This window comes from Astyanax mexicanus, chromosome 2 (genome assembly GCF_023375975.1).
Source record: "Astyanax mexicanus isolate ESR-SI-001 chromosome 2, AstMex3_surface, whole genome shotgun sequence".
NCBI lineage: Eukaryota > Metazoa > Chordata > Actinopteri > Characiformes > Acestrorhamphidae > Astyanax > Astyanax mexicanus.
Genome location: NC_064409.1, coordinates 46097256 through 46123527, shown reverse-complemented (window position 1 = coordinate 46123527; position 26272 = coordinate 46097256). Strand labels below are relative to the sequence as shown.

Here is a 26272-nt window from a genome sequence, read left to right as displayed (position 1 = left end):
TTTTTTTTTAGAACAATCTCAGCTTTTCTGTCAATGGTGCTCATCATCACATGTAAAGAGGAGCACTCAGAGGCACACTAAGCTTCTACAATTAAAGAGTTAAAGAGAGAGAGGATGTATCTGAGTCTTGTTCAGTACTGAAGGGGTTTGGCTGATTCCACAGCAGTAACTAGAAGACATCCTTATCTTAAAGCAATGGGAAAGAGTGAGGGTCTGCTAGTAGAGCTGATCTGAGGCTGGATAATCCTATCAAAGTGCAGCGTACTGCTTCAGCAACTCTTTCTGCCTGGTTTATTATACACACACACATACATCCAGAGAGAAAGAGTCATTGTTATACTGTACCTTTACACTATGAAGACTGAGCAGAGGATTTGAATTTTATAAAAGATGAGCTTCTGTTTGCTTTGAATGTACTTCCATTATAGTAACATTAATATGGGCTGAACCTGGGCAATGTCTGGCATTTACTATATTCATTCAAATATTACTTGGAATGATGATCAACAGGAGGGCCAGATGCTGTTTTGTGGGCTGGATGAGATTCTAAATGTTTATTCTGTTGATTTATATCTGCTGAGTAAAAAAATATGATTTTTAACCACTTGAGCTCTTGCGTCATCATGTGGAGACATGACATTTTTGCTTCTCTGCACCATGATATTTTATTTTTAAAAAAGATGACCTTTTGGCCTCATGTGGAGACGCCTTCTGTACCATCCAGTGGTCACATGACTCAATTGATTGAAAACAAGATGGCAGAAATCCCAGTCAAAAGTTTCTTTAGCCAGTCCAGACAAAAAAATTCTATGTTTGAAACACTAGTTTAATTACTTACTGTAAAAAGCTAAACTTTCTAGTAAATGTTTTTTTTGACTAATTTGTTCCTTCTGCTCCCAAATGCCATGGATCCTTTTTTAAATGTTAAAATAAACTACTCTCCCCATATGAGGACATTGTTTTTTGATAAAAAAAAATAAAAATGCACATCAAGCAAAGGGTCTACCTAGGGAATGAACCTAAAAGTAATGTAAATGTAAATGTCTTACCTCAGGGCCCCGATAAGGTCTTCCGTTAACAATCTCTGGAGATGCATACAGTGGGCTGCCACAGAATGTCTGCAAGAGCTTGTCCTTATGATACAGGTTGGACAGCCCAAAGTCAGCAATCTGATCAGACACAAATGCCAGAAATACAGGATTTGTCATTTCTGAAGATAATCAGTGTATCAAAACAGAAATGCAAAACATTACATTCTGCTTTGATTCATGATACCATGACAACATAACTCTTAGATCTTAAATCTAGCTAATACATACAAAGTTCTAAATTGCAGAATAGATTGTTCTTATTACTATAAGACATAAGAAAAAAGACTGAAAACTCTAAAGAAATAAATAAATCAGCGTATTACCTTTATATTACAGTTCTCATCCAGTAGCACATTTTCCAGTTTCAGATCCCTATGCACCACTCCATTCTGGAAAGGAAAACATAGGACATACGTTACAGTTTGGTTTTCTCTATGATGTTTTTGTTCCTAAACAGTGCTTTATTTAATGAATGCTATCTATAAAGGGCATCCCCTCGACTCCTGACTACACTTGGTCTTAAGTGTCTTTTTCCACAGCAATGACAGTAGCAGATGTTAAAAAGCTGGGATTAAACCCATGACCCCCTGGCTCACATCCAAGCTTCTGAACCCATAACCTACAACTACCCAGCCACGAGGCGTCCTGCATCGGAGCCACTGGCGAAGATAATGAAGGATTATCTCATGTTTTAACAGCTAAAGCATGTAGCTGAGTAAATACTACACGCTCTTTGGACAACAACACCACACTCTTATATCTACTGAGGTCATAGGCAACATATTGAGATCAACCAACCAACATCTGCGCCATAAACACACATCTGTAATTACAGACTAGCAAGAGTTGTGTTCTCACACCGGCTCTGGATTAAAACTCAGCTGTGTCATTAGCGTTTCTTTTAAAGCGGCAATTAACATGTGGGGAGCAGGGCCAGGAGCACAGACGTTCGAGATTAGGATCGCCGGTTCGGTCGCAGTCGACTTCATTAGCGTTGTGGCTGTGCACGGTGCAAGTTGGATGCCACAAATAGGGGGAACACATGTTCAGCACGCTTCTGATCGGAGCAGATGGGCCGAGAGGCGAGGGCAAAGCGTGGCACATCCTGTGTAAACTCAACTCAACTCAACTCCACCCACGTGTGCTAATGTGCCTGCGCTGATGCCAGCCCGCAGTGGTGATGATAGTGACTGCAGTCCCACCCTAATCCAGGTCAAAGTTCATCCCTGAGCTTTTCCAGCCAGGGAAATGACATCATCACTCCCCTCTCAGCTGTAGCTGTAGCTGTATGTCAGTGTCAATAGTGCAGCCCACCCACTGTTGCATCTGTGGGGGACCTGGCTCTAAACTCTAAATGCGGCGGCGGAAGAGAAGGAGCCACTGCTGGAGGTCTTAGCCTATGCGTACAGTAGAAATGGTGAAGCGATCTGATCCACAGAGGAAACAATAATGAAAGACTGGGCAAAAAAAAAAGTTAGAAAAAGTCTTCTTACAGTCAGAATGTTTGCAGTACGTGTGGCCTGCTCCGTTCTCTCTCGCTTCAGGCAAACAACCAAATGAGGACATGCTCTATGACAGGATAGCATATTACTCTGCTGAAAGCTAAGCCAAACGACTAAACGCACGACTCAGAAAGCGAAGCTGCTTCCCATCAGGCTGTCACTCGGAGATTCCTCCTGAACGTGAGCAAGCCAAAGACAACAGGCTCACAGGGCTGATGTATTCTGTGTGTGTGTGTATGTATTGCCGTTGGGTTTTATTAAATAAATGCTGTTGCGAACAAAGGCCTGAGTACACAATAAAGGTCACGAGGCAGGGTGGAGGGACAGCAGGGGGAAGACAAGACAGAACAAGGAGGAAAAGAATGGATTTTGGTTTTGTACATCTACAAGTTGCGATGCAACAATGCATTGCGATGGAAAAATTTGACGATGTGCATCGCAAAATCAGACAATTCCATGTTCTATTACTATGAAATCCCATTCAGTTGCATTGTTTGAACACCAGAGGTCAGAATTCCGCTAGTGCAGGCTGGAGAACCAGTGGGCGCAAACAAAGGACGGAGGACATTTTAATAATTTTAGACTGAAGCCAATCACCAACAACTGCTTTCTGATTTCAGTTACTTTTTTTAGGCCAATCAACAGCCAGAGTTAGCTGTCCATCATTTGTCTATCACAGAAGGGTTTGTCATGGATCTGCTGTTTCTGTTAAATTGTGGGAGCTGGGGCTGGTGGGGTGGCCCCACTCACTATGCCTCCCTCGCCTGGTGGGGCAAGTTTCAATGTCAGTCACCAATGAGTAGTAGATTTGGGATAATATAGTGGATTAAAAAATAACATGTTTTAATTTGAAATGCAAATTAATTAAAGTAAATTAAAGCAAATTTAAACCAAATTAAAGCAAAATTAAAACCAAAATGGAAATACTTTATGGAAAAATACACAAAAAATCTATTTAGGCAGAGTATTTATATTAACTTTATCACTGTTTACTACTGTTCAGCTAAGACAAAATATACAATAATACTTTTACTCTAGATCACTTCAAAAATAAGTGATTAATTAAGAAATTAAACAGGATAGTATTTCTGTAGATCAGCACATCAGTAACAATATGACACGTTACAGCACAAAGCGGAGTAATACATGGACAGCTTCAGTTACAGTGCTGATAATGGCACTTATAAAACGTCCTTCAGCTAATCACATTGCAGGGTCGGAACTAACTGTGGTATAATTATACATAAAGTGCATTTGGCATTATTTATACACTTAAGAAATATAAAAAACTGTTCAAAATGTGTTACAAATAAATAATTGAAATAATTGAATCATGAATTGAATCGACTTGTGAGCAGAGTGCATCATTACACCCCTATTGTTTACACTACAGAAAAAAAACATATTTTTCTTTATTCACATCTGTTTAATTTATCGTGAGAAAACCAAATGGGGCACTTGGTATCGTAAATTAAATGGAATTGTGAACAGAGTGTATCGTTACATATCTAAAAGCATTTATGATATGGTACCTTGTGGCAGTAGTGCACAGCAGAGACAATCTGCCTGAAGAAGTGTCGCGTCTCTCTCTCCGTCAGACGCCGCCGCTCGCTGATGTAGTCATACAGCTCCCCTTTACTGGCGTACTCCATCACGATTACAATCTTGTCCTTATTCTCAAACACTGCAGCACAAAAACAGACGGGGGATACTTCAGTTAAAACAAAACGAAGCTCAAATCAAAATAACAGCCTAAATAACAGTCAGTAAACCTCTGATCTACCCGCTCTGTATTTCTCTGGTCATGTTCACACAGCATGACATGTAGTAAGTACATGGTGCGTAATATCTGACCAGTGTTCAGATCAGATGGACAGAAGTTCAGCCAGCCACAACGGCGGCAACAAGCTTCAATAGAAGGCCTCGAGTCAAGAATATAAACTTGACCAACCTCCCAAATTTCACAAAAGGTCAAAATTAAAGAGATTCAAACATAAAGAGAAAGTAAATATTTTGGACTGGGCAGCTCACAGAGTTCACAGGGTCATGGCTTAAACCACTAATGAGTATGAGACTCAGGGCAAGGCCAGGATCAGCTTGTGGTGTAACGACAACAAACACAGCAAATTACAGTGAATCGCTGTGATTTCTGCAGGCAGCAGAATGTGGTTGTTTCTGTCCCAAAATCCCCAAATCTTCTTTTAAGCAGCACCCCACCCAGCGGTGTGCCCCAGCAGGCTGCGCCTGTCACCCAGCCAGCGCGAGAAGTTCATCCTGCGCTCTACTGAGGCTCACATCCAGCCACTCCCTCTCCAGAGTCTTACAGCTGGAGTCAGCGAAAATCACATTTAGCACAAATACAGACAATCAGCCAAGACGTTCTTACAGTGCAGTGTTTCTTCTTTAGTTTTACACTATAGCTACAGTGTGATGCTGCTGCTAAAGTAGCTAAAATATAATGGAAAGCTCAATCTCACCTAATAACATTATTCAATGTGTTTTGTGTCAGTGTTTTTAGTCACTTTGCCTCAGTGTTGAACTGTTGATTGATCTCCGATAGACTTGAATATAGTTTCTGACACAGGAGAATCATAGATCAGATATCAGATAAAAGAGAGGTAGCGGCCAATTCGAATTAGTCTGTCTTTCTCTTTATCTTGACCTTTGGCCACTTTTATAGATGTGTTATGCAGATCAGATCGATCAGATCAGATATACAGTAATTGTACAATGCCATAAACCACATGATTTATCATCACTCTCATAAACCTCAGATTAAACCAACATCTCATCTCTACTTAGTGTCAGATTCTGACACAGTAAAAAAATATCAGAATTTTAATATTTATTTATTTTGTGTTTGATTTGCTTTTTACTGTATTTAATTTGTTTGCAGTTTACATGCAGCACTAAATATGCAGGATTTTTTTTTATTTTGTTTCACTTTTGTTATGAAATTATACAGAAACAAGGTCTTGCTAAGTTACTGTTTATAGTTTATGGATCTTTTTGTTTCTACTGAATTTATAAAACTCCAGTTTATAAAAAAAAAGTTTTTCTGGCTATTTTTACTTAATATATTTTAGATTTACTATTTTTAAACTGTTCTTACTGTTTATTAAATCTTTTTCATTGGCAGTGTACACAGTGCTAATCTGTGGGGTATGGGATCTTCCATTACTTGTTAGTTACATAAGCACTGAATCTTGCGAGCAAAGCTAAAACCATTATTTCGGAGATACCAGGCACCACTTGGCTGATTAACTACACTTTGGGGTAAACGGAAAGTTCAGTAAATTTGACGTAACTTCCAGCAGCTTTTTCCAAGCTAAACTTCCAAAGCAGGAAGGCTAACTGTCGGTTTTCTAGGATTGTGCAAATACAGGAAAAAGAGTTAGAACAGGAACAGAGGGCAGAGAGGAAGGAGAACACGGTGCCACTGTTCCCTTTGCAGTAAATCATGCTCTTCTCACTTTGTTGTGGAATACAGCAGGCGGCCGTTAGGTTCAAGCACTGCCGTAAGAAACGGTTTGCATGTTGATGAGAGGTCACCATTCAAGGCCACAGCACCTATTACACTTCCAAAAGAACCACTTGTCAGTTTATTCACGCGCCCTTTCCTCAAAATGATTATATAATGAATGGAGTGGCTGAAGAAAAGGTACAAAGCTCCTCTGTAAGAAAATAAAATTACAGGTATGTTTTTGCAAAGCAGACGTACTAATGAGGAAAACGGAATAGTCACAGTCAGGTTGTGTTCCTTACAATTTACTTCATTCAGGCGGGAGGCACATATTTGAACGTAACTTTTTTTAAACAAATAAAAACTTTATTTTCATTACTTTAAAATAAAATAAATGCTCTGGAATTAAGACAGGGTTTAGATATAATATAAATCATCAGAAGTAGGGGGTTAATGTGATGTAACCCCGGTTTTGGTTTAATCTGTAACAGACCATGGCTGCTTGTTCTTTTGAGGAGCAAATAAAAGTAAAGTATGAAAAAAACAATAATAATGGTTGATATTATTTGTCTAATGTTTCTAATTATATTTAATTTACAACACCTGTCACTGACTGTCGTACGTTCACTTCACAATGCATTACACAACAATTAACAAATTCAAGTTTTTTGGTACAGACATCTGTTTTCCTTTTTCCTTTTGTTGCATCAACAGAAATTAAGGAATATATTGTGATGTAAATTCCAGCTCTTTCCTACAGAAATAAATAAAGCTGCTGTTTTTGAACAGTGAATTTTAACATACAGTTTAAGTCACATTAATAGCCTTGTTTTGCCAAGTATGCTCAATGAGCAATAATGTCAGGGTCAACAAAACTGATTGCAGGTATGCCCCTGTATTGTATGATTAGTTCATGATATAATAATCCTGACAGACCTAAATGCTCTTAAGGTTTCTTTGAGTTATGGGGATGACTTTTACAGTCTTTTAGTCTGAACTCTGACTGTGCAACAAACATTCCCTAAACCTGAGATACACAAAGCCTTCTTATCTAAATAGGCCATTGCTGCTTTATCGCTAGCATTACCAGGCTTCATGTTTATCTATCTGAGGTCAGGGTGCATTGCCATAACTGCAGGGGAGTGTGAAGATCAGAACAGTTTCCTGGAATGAAAGTGCGGTGGAATGTTCTGTGTGTGTGTGTGACCACCGGCCCCCTCGCTTGTTTCCCTCTCCATAACCCATTGAGGAACGAGAGAAAGGCAGGGGACTCTCTAAAGTTTCATTACTCCTTTATAGGTCCCTTTAAAACACCATTCTGGTGTCTGAATGACTGTGACCTGTGCTAAACTCATATATTCTGTGGTTCCAGTGGGACGCAGTGGGAAGCTTAGTGTCTAGAGGTGCTGCCAGTGCATGACCCAGCATGACATGGGGAGACTTTCCAGTTGTTTCATGTTGTGTGTATTTCTGTGTGTGTGTGTTTGATCATTAGCTGAAACCTCTGACCCCTTATCCCCACTTCTCTGAGCTCCATGGGGGATAATTAGCCAGATTACATAACCTCGGCTAGAAAAGGGGCGCTGAGCTCCACTCGCTCGTCACTCTGCCCCTTTGTTCAGCTGCTCTACTCGCAGCGCTGCAATTACTGTGCATTGTTCATGTGCCACTCACCCCTTTCAGACTCCATAACACTGACGCGCAGCTCCAGTCTGGGCAGCAGAGCTATAATTAGCCCTACAGGAGCATGCGCTGTTACCAAGTAGACACCTCTCTCTGGCTTGGTGTAAGTGCTGCTTCAGCCGGAACCTCTGAAGTTTTGGATGCGCAAACTTTTAGCTAGAGTTTGAAGCCAAAAATCTGGAGCAGAAACAAAGATTGAGCAAGGCTCTTGGCTGGTGTTGCGCTGTAAATAAAGATCTTATGTCTTATGAATTATGCTCCGGAGTGACAAGCATTTGCTAGTGTGTGTGTGTGTGTGCTAGTGGGCTAGGATTTGATTAGTAGGGAAATCCCATTTGCACTCAGCATCTGGATCAGCTTTACCTCACACATGCACTTAATGGTTGACATGGGTGTTGCCGGATATACGTTTCTGTGTGTCTATACATCTACAGCTATTCTGGTAGGAGGCCAACCCACAACAGTAAACAGAGTTTTAACAAGATACACCAGAAACCACATGGCTTTACCAAAAAAAGAAAAAGAAAAAAAAACACACACACTGTTGATAGCAACCCAAGCAGCCCAACTCCAGAGGTTAATGTAGGGGGTGTTTTTCTCCTAATCATCATTTCAGATTCCGGGCCAGGCCAACCACAACTGGGGCTGCTGAGTTATGACACCATGCAGAAGCAAATATAGTTTCTCTTCAGATGTGCACCACTTAATAAACACAGCCTCTGTGGAGAATCTGCTTGAAAAAATGGCAAAGTCAGCTAATGCGGTGGGTGCCCAAGGCCTGACGTGGCACAGTAACACCCATACTGCAAAGAGAGCAGATGAGAAAAAAGCAGAGACAGACATAACAGCTTAGTGCCATTAAAACACCACAGATCACACCCTAAAGATTCCCACCACTGGTCCTTCAACACCCCTGTCTGCACATTCTGGCTATGTTTAGACTACAGGCAGGCCGATCTGGTGAGATGACTGTCCGCACTGTTATTAGTGATGTCAGTATATTAAGAGAACAGATCGGATTTGCCTGTCTGAACATCACAAATCAATGTGTGTGGTCAATGTTGTAAGGATTCAGCATCAGTGGTGGGCTGGTTTTCTTACACAGAAGCAGGAGAGATGAGGGAGCATCATCTCCTTCTAAACAGTCGCCCTCATGGTAGGGGATGGGATAGATCTCTTACATTTTAATTATTCAATGACTGGTATATCCTGCAATATTCCTTATACTCTGCACAACAAATAATGTCTGAATTGAGTAGACTGATATGTATATGTGCAAATCTGATTGTAATTACATTTAATACCAACTTCAATTGTGATTTGGTTCAAATTTGGAAAAATCAGCAAAAATTGTTTGGGTCTGATTCTGGCCCAAATGCTCAGCTCACTTCCGTAAGTGTTGCATGTGCCCCCACAATGTTTTGAGTAAAATATGGGAATCAGTATAAACTATAAACTACATTTGGCCCAACTCTGAATAGTAGAGTCTCAGCCGATGTTGCCATACATCAACCGAAACCCCTGGCCCAAGGTAACAAACACACTGGCTATTATTCCCCAACAAAAGAGAGTCACTCCTTTGAATATTTTTAACTGAGGCCTAATGACCCGTCTGGCTTAAGTATGCGCATATGATTGGACTGGAAATGGAAAAACGCGTCAGTACTGTACGGAACTGTATCAGCAATTCATTATAAGCGAAAAGGAGGTCATTACTTATTCATCGGAAAATGATGTTTAATTCATTGCCAAGTCACAGACACTTTAGTGCATTGGAGCAAGAGGCAGAAAGCCCCTCTCCCTCGGAGAGCCGAGTCTGCTTCCCAGCTGCTTCGTCTGAAACCACCAGCAGATGTCTGGCCTCAACATCAAGAAGATGAAGGAGGAAAAAAGAAGAGACCCCTTAGATGTGTGGAAAGTTGCCCACAGACACCCCACTTCAGCGCACACAAAGGCACAGGCATCTGCCTCCAAATACATACATGCACACACATCCTCCACCACACACACACTTCCAAAAGCACACACAGACAGACGGATGATTAATAACATCCAGAAGGAGTAATGCCTGATATCTAACAGTGACATCTTTACTGTGAAACGTTCCAATACGCCACAAACAACACAACAGGGGTCCAGAGAAACTGGCACGTGGACAGACAAGAGTCATGACAAAGCAATAAATAAAAGGATTAGAGTATTTATGGGACACACTTACGTACTACGGGTTTTTAAACCATAAGGGTGTGGAAAAATATATAAGAGGATGATAGATAGATAGATAGATAGATAGATAGATAGATAGATAGATAGATAGATAGATAGATAGATAGATAGATAGATAGATAGATAGATAGATAGATAGATAGATAGATAGATAGATAGATAGATAGATAGCAGACAAACCTTCATATATAGAGATAATGTGGGGATGTCGGAGAGACGACATGATCTCAATCTCCCGGCGGATGTGAACCATATCCTGTTCATCCTTGATCTTTTCCTTCCTGATTGACTTTATAGCAACCTGCAAGGAGGAAACAGAGGAAGAGATTTAGCACATAATTCAGCCATCGAGCTGCAGAAAAGCCATAAAAAACATCAATCGACTTCTTATCTCAGAAACATCGAAAACTTAAAAGGTTCAATGTGACTGATTTCAATGTAGGGATGAGTGGGTGCACACAAACACAACATAATATAACATAACATAAAAACAAAATATGTAGTAGCCCCATATTTGCTGTTTTTTTTAATAAAGTAGCTTTTTTCTTCCACATGTTGTAGACACAAATTTCATACCTTTGTGTACTTATTTCCCCCATTTAGGGGTCCCTTTTTCAACACCACTGAACAATTATTTGCAGTCACATAAGACCAAGCTACTATGCTAAGCGGAATGTCAAATGACCATTTTTGAAATGTATTTAAAATCAATGATAAAATCGGATAAAACTTCCTGATTTTCAGTGTTCGGCTAGATAATGCACAAAAATGTGATTTTTTTAGTTTATTCTGGCTACTGCGCTTGCACAGATGTCCACACTGAGAGACTGGTAACTAGTCAGAGTATAACTGCCTATAAGGAATATGGCTTTCCACCCTAACCCAGGCACATCATAGATTTTCCTTTGCTCACAGTTTGAACAGTACATTGATTGTCACTTTATGTTAAAGGATGGGACTTTATTTGTAAACAGACTCCATGTTGAGCGTTACAAGGTCTCCCATTCACACTTCAACTGGATACAGCTTTTCTGTACATACTGCTATGGCTTATAACAAGCACCAAACAGGTTAGCTAGAAATATTGTAAGTCCCCTTGTTCTTATCAACAATTAAGTGTTCATAGATGCCCTAGGTTTTATATATATATATATATATATATATATCAAGAAATGTACACAATCCTCTCAGCTAACTTCAGCTAAAGCTCAGAGACAGAAGAATGGACTTGATCCAGCAAGCTGAACCATCAAGAGGAAGGCCTACAGTCAGTTAAAACCCGGCCATTTCGCACAGCGACTGTGTCATTTTCAAACGCGTCCTTAAAGAGAAAATGAAGGTGTTGAGGTTGGGAAGGAGCACGGCACAGGGTGCAGTACTGGAGGACCTCTCTGAATTTCTACTCTGGGAGGATTGGTGAATGCTTTCTCACTGAGACTTAGGACTTAAGACAGATTCCCCTCTAATTGATGGATCAGGTTGCATTGCAGAGAACAGATACCACATGTTCCAATGGCTAGGGAGCATGCAGACTCTGCGCTTCTGCATGTTCATGTTTCCACATGCTCATGTAAAGATTTTCTAGATGAATTAGCATTAACGTAAGGGTATAATGTTCAGAATAACGTTCAACATTATATCTTTCATGCGTTGCTGGAGCCGCATTACAAAGTTAAGGCCCTACGAATAGCAAGGAATCCTGGGAGAGTTCAAGTTTTACAGTGTTTTACAGTGATCTCATTGCTTTTGACCCCAATTCTGTTCAGCGTGACATGCTTCTTAAAAATATACGATATCAGTATACATTACAGTATACAGTGGTTTTGTATGTTGAAGAAATGCATCTTAATTAAGACGTAATGGTAATGCTCCATCAGTCGAGCGTCTCTGGGGTAATCAGGATGGAAACCCTCACGTTATTGAATTTCTTGCCCAGGAAAGGATGTGGAATGCAGGTAGTATACTGTATAGGTGTCAGATAAATCAAACTTCTACGATTCTGGTTACTGGATTCTGTTTCACCTTTCATGTCCTGATGAATAAGTCTCTATGGAAGAGGAAGTTGAAACTAGAACAACATTCTTGCTTTTAGATATTTAATACATACTGGCCTCAGGTAGTACTGGGAACTGTGTCTGTTCATATATTTTAATCTATGAAAGGTGGAGGGTTTGGTGGGGTGGGGTTAGTTGGGTGGTGTGTGTGGGGGGTCGGCTCTGACTGATAGGTGATATCATTTGGGAAAAGGAAGTGCTGGAAGGGATTTCCGGACTATCTTACACGCCCACCCATGTGCTTCATGACCATTTTTAGACACTGACAAAAAGGAAATCCTATTTGAGCCGCAAAACCAGGAGGTTCTTGTTTCGTCATAGGAAAAAAAAACTGACACTGCTCTAAAAGGATGTTCCCTAACTTTCCAAAATTCACATTTAATAGTGTTTAAAAAATGTCTGAATTGATGAATCGAGCTGCTTAACCCCACATATTTGGAAACATTTTCACCTAGTCCTGTTAGTTTTGGGGGAACTTTTGGGGTCTTATTAGTTTAGTGAAACTACGGCAACATCAGAGATCTCTTATTTCTTCTTGCAGCCACCGTATTTCCAAAATCCAAATACCCAGGCGATATAATAGACTTGCTGTTATGTTTGGCTGTGTGTGGAGCCCTATGATTCCCACAATGTGGAAAACATGGACTGAATCACAGAATTAAGTCATAAAAGTGTGTTTTACATATTTAGCTTGTACCTGCAAACATGCGCTCCTTTGTCGCAGGTGGGTTTCACTTAATTTTAAATGGTGTGCTCCAAAGCACTACTTCAGCCCCCTTGTGGAGATACTGCTAAATTAAGCTACGGAGGTGTAGAAGCATAGACGTGTATAAACATTTTTAGTTTATGCTTAAGAATTGATATAAATCATTTTAAATAAATATAGTGCCATTTTGCTATTTTTCATATAAGTTTGTAAAAAATAAAGAAGAGAAAAAAATCTTAATGGAACAAAACATACCAAAAAATAAAATGGGAAAAAAAAAAAAAATCAGCCATCATTGTGCATTTTAAAATATCAACATAAAGAAAAACTCTGTAATAAATGTGAGTGAGTGTGTAAAATGGCTACAATTTCCAAACACTAGATTTATTTATTTTTTTTTAGATCCACCCCCCCTACACAAATGCGAAGTTCACATGGGTAGCCACATTTACACAGAGTGGAGAGCGAAGTTCAGTCTTACTCTTTATGCCTGTTTCTACTACGTTCTACTACGTGATGGTGGTAAATTACCCAGATATGGTTAGCAACCTTCCTGAAACCCACTGATTACCTGTTTAACAAAAAAATGGACAGCTTGCACATTTCCCTATCTAAAGCCCACTATTTGCATGCTGTTGTCTATACCTGGAAGCCCCGATTGTGGTGACTGGACCAGGGAAATGGTGGTTGGAATATTCGGAGGCTACATCCCACACTGATTTCTGTGATGTACTACACAGTTCAAATAAGAAATTGCTGGCTGATGCTCTGCTAACTAAAGCTGTCGGTACCTTAACTCAGCAGATTTCCTTAATATCTGAAAATACATCCTGATCATGCTTTGTTTTACTACAGAAAATATCATTCTTAATGCTCCTTTAATCACATCACTATGATACAAAGCGAAGCTGCCTCCTAAATGTCTAAATGTAGATACTTGCTTGATTAAATATTTATTACATCAATTAAACAATCCTCTTCAGTTCTTACAAATTCTCCAGCATAGTGAGTTAAAACCCTGTCTCCAGTACTCTCTGCAATAACTGCATATAATGTAAGTATAGAACTTAATGATACAGTATAAGTCCTGCCTATCCGTCTTCACTGCAAGTCTGTCAGTGAATCATCTCTTCTGCTCTAATGATAGGATGGGAAGATAGACAACTCTAGCCTTTGCCAAAGGAGGAGCCCAGCGCTCCAGAGTGCCGCTTTCCTCCGAGAAACGAAAACCACATGCTTCACAGAGCCCAAGGTAAATTATCCAGCACATCCCTATAAGGAAACCTGACCGGAATGGCTCAAAACTTGATTACGTGGAATAAAAGAGTATAAATAAATACATAAATGGGGCCCATTCTCTGCATGCTCGGCTGAGATCCTGCAAAATCTTACGGTCTTTATTGGTAAGCCACAATGAACTGTTTTCCATTACCTCATGAAGTTTATCTACAGCTCAGGTATGTGCCTCCTGCCAGCCTCACAATAAGAGAGAAGGAATGTGAAGGATCCAGAGGGGCCCAGTGTTCATACTGCTCTTATAGCACCAAAACCACTTCAAAATAGTCAAGGAGGGTTATTTTTTATTTTCTAGAAAAAAAAAACAGTGCTGTAGCGATGAATTTTGCCATTGGAGGGATGTTCATACACTATGTGGATAAAATTATTGGGACACCTGCTCATATAAAAGATGCTTTATATAAAATTAAGAAAGAGTTTACCCTGCTTTTGTTGGAGTAACTGTTTCTACTGTCCAGTGACGGCTCTTTACTAGATTTACGATTTTTAAGCAGCATTGCTGTGAGAACTTGATTGAAAAATATTATATTTGATACGTATGTTTTATACGATATAACAGTTTTAAACATTCCATAGAAATATAAGCATCTGTTTTGTTTTTTTGTAAACAACATTAAATCAATAATGTAAGTTTGCTAGTATTAACCCACGCCCTGATGGAATATGATAGAAAGAGGGGGGGGGGGGGGGGGGAGTTCGGGGCAGCTACGCTAGGACGCGAGAAGCTGAAGCCCCCCCGCGATGAGAGGTAAAGAAGAAAAAGAAGGTGGAAGATGGGGAGGAGGTGGGTGCCAAGTTGTGCCACACGCAGGAGGAGAGGAAGTGGGGGTTTAAATAGGGCTAGTGGGTGGAGTAATGGGCGTGGATTATCTCCCAAAATTTAGTTATAAATAACTCCACTTAGTGGATGCAAATAAACTGCAAACATAAATTAATAATAATATACTTTAAAATAATAATAATATATTTTTTATCATCTTTTTATTGCGTTTTACATTATTTATAACAATATAAAAAATGTAGAAAAGTCCTAGTAACCGTATAATAGACAATACAATAAAGTTTGTATCTCTTGATGTAAAAAATATAATATAATATATATCTTTTCTTCAGAAGCCAAGTCTAAACACAGAAGGGACATACAATAATGGCATGCAGAGATAAGCATGTAGAAGGAATTTCAGTTATAATATACTGTTTTAGATAGTATATTATGTTAAGATATATTAAGATAAGAATACTCCTATTATCACAATATGTATTTTTGACTGTGTCATAATATATTGTGTACAATACAATACAATACAATGACATACTTCCCACCCCCAACTCATCCAGAGAACATAGCTCCTTTCTTCCACAGACCAATACAGGGACCGGGTGGGGGCTTTACGCCCGTCTAGCCCCTACCTGGCATCAGTGTTGGGAGTAACGGCGTTAAAACTAACGGCGTTACTAACGCCGTTACTTTTTTTCAGTAACGAGTAATCTAACTAATTACTATGACTGTAACTATAACGCCGTTACCATTTCCGACACCCCGTTACTGCACGTTACTTTAGCCGCTCTATGAACTTTTTTTTTTTATTTCGCTTTGCCCTGGTTAACCCCTCCTCTGTCCGGTGAACTTGAGCTTCTGGCCGCTGTGCCTGTGGGTTGGCGTGGTGAAGTGAGGCACAATTGTGACGATTTGCGTGCTCTAATCAATTCAGTGATTGCCGTGGACAACCCAAGTTCCGAATTAAGGACGTTAAGCTCTTTTTAGCCGCTCCGGTTTTTGTGGTGCTGCTGCTTTCTATTTTAGAGCTTAGATTCTCTGCCCGAATCCCACCTGACCTGAGGACCGACCCGAAATCAGGCTCCTATTTTTATTTTATATAAAGCTCTGGTGTGATAATCACAATGTTGCTAAGTAACCAATTATTATTGTTCACTAAAGCGAACGAAATAGCGAAAATTGAAAGTGAAAAACATTTGTGTTAACTGAATCTAATAAAAACGGTAATTAAAAGGAAAAACATAACTATCTCGAACTGTATTTTGTGTTTATAAAACTAACTAAAACGAACTGAAATTACTGATAGAATACCCTAATTTTTGTGTTTAATTTATTTATAAGCGCTGTTGTACAGCGGAGTTGTACAGCGGGAGTTGTTGTGCCGAGCGCGCGGCACTCGTGGTCCGTTAGTTCTTGTGTAAAGCGCTCGCGCTAGCAAGCCCAACCTAAAATGAACAGAAAAAATAAAAACAAAATAAAATTAAACTATAATAAAAATGAAAACTGTAATCACGTAGCTCTGGGCGCACGTGAACGCCTCGGCGTTTGACTTGCAGCATTGTGTGTAGCTGTTCTTAAAAATCATTTAAATTAAATGATAGTTCTATGCTTCTATGTTACAGTGTTAATTAACATAATTCTGATTATATTTCGCTCATTCAATCAGCCCGAAAACAGACAGTTTATGGGGCGGATCGGGTCAGGCTCATAATGACAGTTTATGGTTCGGGCTTGGGCAGAATGTGCACGGGCTCCGGCTGGGTCGGATTTTTTGGGCAGGATCTAAGCTCTATTCTCTTTTGGTGAAGCTGTTATATTAATACCATTTTAACGGGCATTAAATTGTTGTTTTTGTCCATTATTTTGTTTTATATATACATATTTCTTTTGAGTGTGGCTTGGTTTGTTAAATTTCATCCCCAGACGCGTTTTTCCGCTTTTTTCAGTATTACAAGTTTTAGTAATTTTCTTTGGTTGTGTGGAGAATTTCGTTTTATTTTTTTGAAATTCGTTAGATTATATTTTTGTCAACATTTTGGGTTTATTTTCGTTTGTTATTTTTTGTTATTTTTCTAATAATAATAGTAAATGCATAATTGATTTCCTTTTTTTGACGGGCGAATAATAAAAAGTAACGCGATAGTTACTTTTACTGGTATGCTGAGAAGCTGGTACATGCATTCATAACCTCCAGGCTGGACTACTGCAACGCGTTGTTGGCTGGAAGTCCACATAAATTACTCCTTAAACTCCAGCTAGTTCAGAATGCAGCCGCAAGAGTGCTTACCAGAGCTAGAAAGTTCGATCACATTACACCTATTCTTTCATCCCTACATTGGCTACCTGTTAGATTTCGTATAGATTATAAAATACTTCTCCTGACGTATAAATCCCTTAATGGTCTGGCCCCGCATTATCTACAGGAACTCCTTACTCCTTACAATCCGCCGCGTTCACTCCGCTCCCAAGACGCTGGCCTGTTATTAGTCCCGCGTATTAGAAAAAACTATACAGGAGGAAGAGCGTTCTTTTACAAAGCTCCCCAACTTTGGAATAGCCTCCCTATTAATATACGGGACTCAGACACACTCCCAATCTTTAAATCTAGACTCAAAACATTTCTATTTGCTCAAGCTTTTGAGTAATGTCTCATTACAATTTTCTTCCTCTTACAGCTTATCCAGCAAATATAAACCCTGTCCTAATCATCTGCTTTCTTTTTCTCTCCCCATGTCCTGAGCTGCTGCTACCAGTGCCCATCCCACTCCAGCAGAGTTTTATAAAACCATTCTAACCCCTTTTTCTTCCCTCCCCTCTCTGTTCTCTCTCTCTATCTTTCTCACATGTGCTGAGACGCCTGGCCGGCCGGTCTTCCTGGATGCGTCCGTCTGTGGTTCCAGCTTTCAGGAATCAGCCCTGTCCTTCTACTCAGAATTATCACACAGCCCTTCTAACTTCTGCTTTTTGTTTCTCTTTCTTTCCTTTCTGTTTTCTCTATCTATCTCTTTTACATGTATGGAGATGCCCTGTTCCTGATGTTCCCAGCCTGGCTCTCCACTGCCCGCTGTGTCGTTCTCCGGCTCTGCAACCCTGCACTGATTACCATTAACACACTCAGTATCTGTTTCTGTATTAGCCATAGCTCTATAGTTTGTGCCCATCACATTCTTATATTCATAAATTAGTACCTGTTATATTAGCCATAGTTCACATTAATTCTCTGTACTGTTTTTGTTCTGTTATTTGTTTGTTGTTTGTTATTTGTTTGTACTGAGCGGGTCAACCCGAGTAGGATGGGTTCCTCTGACTGAGTCTTGGTTCCTTCCAAGGTTTCTTCCTCTTAAAGGGAGTTTTTCCTTGCCACTGTGTCACCATAAAATTGGCATCTCTGTGGTGCTGCTCATAAGAGGCGTGGACCTGTTTTTCCTGTAAAGCTGCTTTGTGACAACCTTTGTTGTAAAAAGCGCTATATAAATAAAATTGAATTGAATTGGTAACTAATTACTTTTATAGTGGAGTAACTCCGTTAGTAACTCAGTTACTTTTTTGGAGAAGTAACGAGTAACTATAACTAATTACTTTTTCAAAGTAACGTGCCCAACACTGCCTGGCATTAGGCACAGTGTCAATATGTTCATGATTATCTGCTCTAGAGATTCCTATTCTATTGCTAATACTTCTTAACCCTAGTCATGCTTAAATCTCTTTTTAAAAGAAGAAAATAATCTAGATGTGCTGTCTGCTACCAATTCACTACGAGAAACCTTACAATATCGTGCCTACAGCAACTCGAGCAGCCCAAAAAAGAGTACATTACCAAAAACATCCGGACCGGACTAGAACTTTAATGGACACCAGTCCTTCTCCCTCCTTTCAGGATCCAAGTCTGGTCAACTAATGTAACTCCACCACTTAGCAATCCAAACCTTATGTCTTCCATTCCAGACAACTGCTCAAGCAGCTCATATCCTATACAGCTTCAGCTGTGCATCAGTACATCTCAGCATACATGTATGTGTATATGTGTGTGTGCACGTGTTTATGCCTCCGTAACCTAATTTTATACTGTTACAGTTAGTTAGCTCTGTCCGCCGTGGCTTAGTGGAAAAGCCTGAGCACAGTTACAGAGCTTAATGTAATTTGCTGTCTATTTAAAGCCCTGTGTTTTGCACTGGTCACAGCCATGATGATGATGATTTTGATAGCGGACATTGGTACTAAATCAGCCCTAATGGTGATCCAGGGTCTGCAGAATGCTGCTGTTCTCCTTCCTGAGCCCTCCACAGGATATGAATTTTCCATGGCATTTTCATTTCCTTTTAAGATGGCCTTTTATGTGTCACTATCTGCCTTCAGTCATCCTGTCACCACAACCTTTTCTTCTGGCCTCTTAAAGACACACACACACACACAAGCACACACTGCAATATATTGCCATATGTTGAATTGTACCTCCTGTACACATATACATATCACAAGGCCAAGACATAGCCCTAATGTTAAAGTCAGAGATGTATAGAAACAAAATAGATCTACTTCACTACTGTACTTAAGTACTAAAATGCTGTATCTGTATCTACTGGAGTATTGTTTTTTTTTTTGTCCTCTTCCAATTTTACTTTACTACTTATTTACAATGAGTTTAATACTTTTACTTTGATACATTTGTATGCACTTTTCTATAAACTGCCCAGCTTCAACTCATGCACACATACTGTAAACGTCAAAACCACTGTCTCTTACATTCCCTATCTCTACCAGAAACTCAGTGGCCTTCTTTCTGCAGTTTCTATTAAATACAGACACAGAGGGAAAGGGAGAGAGAGCTCTGTGTGAGAGAGAGATCTGAGAGAGCTGGTAAACTAATGTAAAGGCATTGCATAACAGTAGCTGTCTCTTTTCTATTCGCCTTGTCCAGGAGAGAGCACAGCATGCCTGTAGGCCAGGGGTTATGGGTTTATGGTACCAGTCTGAGCAAAAGCCTGCACACACTCACTGCAAAACTAGGAATGGGCAATACAGAAACAAACTGCATCCTGATACTTTAAGACATGTTCTCAACACACAGGCTTGTAGATCATGTTTTAAACCCTCCAGTCAAAAAGTCTAAGGACAACAATTAAGTAAGACTAACTGTGCTCTTGGTAATGAAACATGAAGAAAAAAGTATTCACACAATAACAATAACAAACTAACTTTTAGTTGGATGTTGCACCCTGACTGAGTATTTATGACTATAATAAACAACCAGAAAACTGTGATGGAATAATAGTAGTTTGAATGTAGATACACCATATGGACAAAGACCCTCAAACACCTGTTCCTAAATTCATAGTTTTTGAGTAAAATCAAGGGTATTAAAAAAAAGAATTGTGTTTTTGTTTGAGTAACTGTCTCTACTGTACAGACAAGGCCTTTAATTAGATTTTAAAGCATTGCTGTCCAGATTTGGTTGGATTCAGCAACAAGAGCTTTGTGAGTGAGGCCAGAATGTTGGATGATAACCTAACCTCAACCTCATCTCCTCCCAAATATATTAGATGCACTGGACCAAAAAAAAGGGACATTTTTAAACACCTCAGCCTCACTCCTGAACTAAAAATAGCAACCAACCACAAATACCCAGACAACAATGTCCTAATGTCCAGTCAGAATTTTGTAACCATTAATAAAGAACTAGAGGATGCACAACACAAACTTTTTTAGCGACCGATGAGCTTTTGTCTTCAACTTTACATCTACAATGTAGATCAGCTAGGTACTTTGGTGGGAATCAATTAGATGTTTAAAATTAAACACTGTAAGACCTTGAGAACACTTTCCCAAATCCACAGCGATTACGAACTTTCAAGTTGGCAAAATGGCAACAATGTAACAGGTAAGAACGACAATAGCGGTGTCTGAAAAAATTATATCAAGTCAAGGTCCCATAGAAAGTCTAAACAAGCTATATGAATTTAAAGGTCAGTGACAAAAACACCAGCAGGTGTTGGAGACTCCAAGGATTTAAACTAACAGAACCTTTAAGGCCTGAGGCACTGCCACTCCACTGATTACAAATGCTATCTGTATCTGTGCTGTTGGGCTGAGGCTCTTAAAGGAAACCTCTGTCCCTGAGAGAGATAACACCGGAATGTAGGACGGTGAGTAAGCACTGTTAAACAAATGACTCCTGGTCTGGACAACAGCACACACACACACACACACCCAGAGACAATACAACACTGTGATTTTTTTTTTACCTCTGGCAACAGTATGACAGCATCACAGTCAGCTACAGCATGCGCAATATAGTAACTGACCAAAACAAAGGGGAAAACACTACTTGTGTTTGAGCTTTGGGGTGTAAAATATTGATATATCGAAGTTTCACAATATTATTTTTGCAATACTGTATCAATTAATAAAAATACAGATTTTTAATGTACGGTATTTAGATTGCATGTTAAGTTTGAGGTCAGACAGTGGTCAATTTTGTGTTGTGTTTTGACCTCAACCACTAGAGGGCATTTTTGTACTCTTTCATTAGATCTATGCTATGATCAATGGTATGACTGCATAGTTTTCTATAATTTTTTAAATATATATATATTAGTGTGTTTTTATATTATGACAGGTTTTTTATTTGATTTAAACCATCACAAAATATTGCCATGCTTAAAGTATCACAATATATGGCAATATACTGATTCAGCAGAATATCCAGCGTTCCTGCCCTAATTTAAAATTTTTATGTCAACAGGACACAGACACAGTCATGGATGTGTTTGTGTTCATCTATCTCTCTCTCTCTCCCCCACTGTCTTTCTCCCTAGAGGGCTCGTTTATTTTTAGCTTCATTATCCAATAGTCACTCTCCCCTTCACCAGCTGGACATAAACTTGATGCTGGCACTGAGCCCAAAACATACTCCAGCCCATGTGTATGTGTGTTTGTGTCTGTTCCTGTGTGTGCTGGTCTGGGTGGGTGGTGTATAAGCAAACACTGCTCTGTGCCAGACAGCACTCTGGGTGTGTTGTGTTTTTTAAACGAGCGGAGGACTGCGCAATTCGCGCAACTTACACAACCAATCGATTTTTAAGGGGCTCCCAGTGGATCTGGTATTGCTATAGTGTCATAACATACCACATCAGTGATTCGTGTTGCCCTGGAAACGTGTGTCGTTCATGGTCTCTTAACCACATACACCCACCCACTGGGAAAGCCTGGACTTTCATTAATGCACAATACAGTTTGTGGTAAGGGGTGACTGACTATATATATGCCGTGTGTGTATGGTTTTGTGTGTGTGTGTCTGTGTAAATGAGAGAGAGGGAAAAAGCTTTGCTGGTGTGTGCAGTTCTGCTCATGATTATCACACCCCACCTAAAAACATGATGTAATCTTTCTCAATTTCATGGCTGCCTCTATCTCTTATTGTTGCTCTGTGCCTTTATCTGTTGCCTTGTTCTGTTCTGTTTACTCCATAATAATGCATATGTGCATGAGTGTGTGTGTGTGTGTGTGTGTGTGCGTGCATCTATCTGACCTTCTGTCCGAGCTTGAAGGAGAAACAAGATTGCCATATTTTGCCACACTAGTGGAGAGACCTGGAACACTCATACACATATCCATAACACACACTGCATAAAGAGGATCAAGGCTCTCAGTCTGGGCCCTCCTCACACGTGAACGGCCTCCATCTCTACTTAGAACCTTGCAGGGGGTCAAGTGATCAAAGGTCATCAAAATACCTAATAACCTGCACACGTCTGCCTGGCATCCTGTTACTGATGGACTCTCCAGACAGCTGCCGTGTTTGGAGCTGACTGTGTCATGAGAACATTCTGCACAAGACACACCGTGCTTGACCCACATACCCAAAACACCAGTGACCTCAAAGGCCACGACTGAGGGGGGCTATTTGTGGCTGTAGGGAAGAGTATGAAGGTCTCCTTTTGAACAAAACGCTACTGATATAAGTTTACTTGTGGTCCTATTCTGTTTGTCTATAACAGTAGCCTCTGAACTCTGTAACAGTAACCAGCTTTTCAATAATGTGTTTCATTAGATGTGTCCCTAGGAGGTCTAGGATGCAGCTGAGTTGAGAATATCTCTCAATGTTGCTGCAGTGTCACCACATGACATCTACATGTGGCATCACCACAAAGCCTCATTAGACCATTCCATATGTGTGACCAATTGGCTACTGAGAATTAGTCATTCATAGGACAGTCCTACCAAGTAGGCTACCTGCTAACGAGGCCATTAGGTGCTACATGCACCTGCCAACCAACAGTCTTGCCTGCATTCTGCATCCCCTTGGTTACAATAGCTGTGTCTGAAAAGGAAGAAATTTTGTCAACTCAGGCAGAATTCTGAGGAAGGGAGGCACTCCATTCATGTCTTAGGATTCACATTATCTTTGTTACATTATGTATATTTGAATAATGAGCAGGCTAAAAACTTTACTACAGTAACTTTACTACTACTGTCGTCCTCAGCTATATGGGCTGTGTTTCTCTATACTTCATATTAACTGGTTTGTTGAATGTTAGTTATGAGTTTGGCAAATTGCTTTGCTAGGTGCTAGGAGAAATTCTTGCTCTTTGTCAGAGTCTGACTCCCCTTTGCGAGGACAGGTGTGCCTGTGTAAAAGATTAGAATGGGTTAATCTACTCTTACAGTAAATAAATTAATTCCCAGTCTAAGAGCCTGTGTTCATTCTGCTTGCACACTTGCCTGTAATCCAAAGTGGAGTGTGATTCCCACACAAAACTGGCTCTTTTTCCTCTGCTTTAATGGTTTAACTGGCTATAATTGGTCAGAAAATCCGAACCATCAAAATACTTTCACACTGCAGACAAACCGGACCATGGTTCAGCAGATCTGGGCCGAGACCACCTTCTTTTGGTCGGACCAAAAGGGTCCAGAGACACTTTTACACTTGCTACTTTGGTTCGGACCACCAGACAAGGCAGACGTGAAAGCACCTTTAATCAGAGGTAAATATTAAGAGAATGCTAATATTGCAACATAGGGTCAAATTGTTGCCCTTGTTTCAGGTACAGAAATCTTCATCACTTCAATACCTTAGTGTATGCAGCAAGGCATAAACCTGCATTTATAAATGAGATAAAAGAGGCTGGTAACGTGGTAACGCTGTAACCACATGAGCGTTTACAAGTGTAACGCTGTAGGTGTAACTATCTGCACGTGTATAAGAAAGGGCTAGTACCGTGGTAACGCTGTGACCACGAGGGCATGTAACCTTTCGCACGCGGACTGGCGCGCGCGCACCCGTGCGTGCGAGCCTACATCCCTGACATGGGTCCAGCCGCGCGCGCTGTGCACGAGAGGATTCCCATGAGGGGGAAACAGGCGCTCGAGCCAAACACAACACATTAGCATCATCCAGCAGCTGCCGCTGTTCAGCCCCGCCGTTCACTGAGCGCTCGCTGCCTCGTGACTCACATTCATTTACTCACATTCAGCTGACTTCATTCACTTTTAATCAGATTAAAAACAGAAGCGTGTTTAAAAGCGGTGTAACAGGGGCTGAGCTCACCTCCCTCCCAGAGTGCCTCTCAATAGCCTTCTTCACCTTGCCGTACGTGCCCCTCCCCAGCGTCTCCAGCAGCTCGTAGCGGTGCTTCAGGTTGTGCTTGTGGTGGTGCTTCTTCACGCCGGAGCTCCGCTTGTCCTCGGCCGGCAGCGGCGAGGGAGAGGGCGGCTGCAGCGCGCCTGGCCTGCCCGCTGCGGACTGCAGCGCTTCGGCCAGAGAGCCGGGGGGCTGCCGCTGAGGCGAGGCACAGGCGACATCCATCACCGGCAAGGAAACCAGTGAGGAATCTCCCACTCGATTAAACGTCTTTCTATCAACTACCACGTGTTTAATTATCCAAAATAATAGGTAATAATACCAGCTAATAGGCCTAATTATAGCATATAGTTTATAATAATATAATCATCAATAAATTAGCTATTAAATTACGACGCAATGTTTAACTACTTAGGTTAGGTTAACATATATAGATATCTAACTAGCTTAACTAGGTTATCTAGGCTGTGCTATGATTGTCAGCGACCCCTCGCTTTCATATTAACGCTAATGCTAGCTAGATTACAGTAGGCTACACTAGGCTAGTTATTAACTAATATAACTACCTCTCTCTATATATATATCTATATATCTAACAGCTATTTACTACTATGTATCTCACTAACTGAGCTAACCTAGGATACTACACTAAAGACAAAGGCAAAGAAGCAGCAGTGTAGGCTGACTTAATGATTAGAAAATGAGCTTCGTCTCTACGCGTATAAACCAGGTATAATATTTTACAAGGCATTTTAAAACAGAGCCAGGTTAATTAGATATCCATACTAGCGAGGATGTGAAATCAGATTCGGACCAGATGCACTAAAAAAAGGTGCACTAAAGACGCCCCTTTCTTCACCGGGTTATTATCTCGATCTCATGTCTGCTCGCTTGAATTCGCCACAGACTCATCAGATAGATACTCGATAGCCTGAGAAAAAAATAAACAAAACAAAAAATCTCCTCAAGTCTCTCTTTCTTTCTCTCACTATCACTCTTTCTCTCTCTCTTTCATTCTCTCTCTCTATCTCTCTCCCTCCGCTGTGTAATTATTAGACCATCTCTGTGTAAGACAGTGCGGCCGTGTAGCCTACGAGCTCTACCGCTAACAGATTCACCGAAAAACCGAAGCCATGAACAATAAATCAACAAACGAGTCAAAAACCTCATCCGTCATTGCTTCCCGAGAAAGCAGCGACGAAGCCGGCGGCGCGTCTCCCTCATTCTGTCCGCCGCTGCGGAGCGGCCTGGCTGAGCGGAGCTCCGGCCGAGGAGCGGGGGGTCCATGACCAGGAGAGCAGGGGCTGCTGTGTGTGGAGGAGCCGCGCCGTCTTCTCTACTGCCTTCATCTCTACGGACTCCTCTGAGCGGGCCGGCGGGTCTGCGCGTCTCTCTGGCTCTGTCTCTGTTCTGCTCAGGGCTGCGGAGGGAGACGCGTATAAAGAGCAGCGGGCTGGCTCGAGCTGGGGGCGGGGCTACAGCTGCAGACTTGGGGGCTTTCCCCTCTCACACGATGGAGGATCTTCAGAGAAACACAGACCTTTAATAAGTGCTCTAGCTAACTAGCTAATTGGTTTCTAACGAATTCAGTTTACTCAAATTTAGTTCCATTTAGAAAAAAATAAATGGTTTAATATGATTCATAAGTAATTATGTTCATTTAAAATATAACTGACCATGATGAAAAAGTTTGAAAATCAAATTGACACAGCTTGGGCAATGAAAAGAGGTTATCAGGCTGTTTGTTTACATGTCCAAAACATACAGCTCTGAGACCACTTAAAATAAGAGACCACTTAAAAAGTTTCTTTGATTTTACCAAATAAAAAAACCCTCCGGAATATAATCAAGAGGGAGATGGATAATCACAAACCATCAAACCAAGATGAACTG

The 26272-nt window shown here is 40.6% G+C and overlaps 1 protein-coding gene across 1 annotated transcript in view; it reads right to left on the bottom strand.

The window, feature by feature from the left end:
- Window positions 1-25821, bottom strand: part of nuak1b (NUAK family, SNF1-like kinase, 1b) — a 33810-nt gene extending 7989 nt beyond the window's left edge. Inside the window, exons 1-5 of the mRNA XM_049474370.1 lie at window positions 24347-25821; window positions 10146-10266; window positions 4126-4277; window positions 1415-1480; window positions 1050-1169 (exon numbers count right to left, since the gene is read on the bottom strand). Coding sequence (XP_049330327.1) covers window positions 1050-1169; window positions 1415-1480; window positions 4126-4277; window positions 10146-10266; window positions 24347-24604 — 717 coding nt within the window. The 5' untranslated portion in view covers window positions 24605-25821. The remainder of the gene's footprint in view (window positions 1-1049; window positions 1170-1414; window positions 1481-4125; window positions 4278-10145; window positions 10267-24346) is intronic.
- Between the last annotated feature and the right edge of the window lie 451 nt (window positions 25822-26272).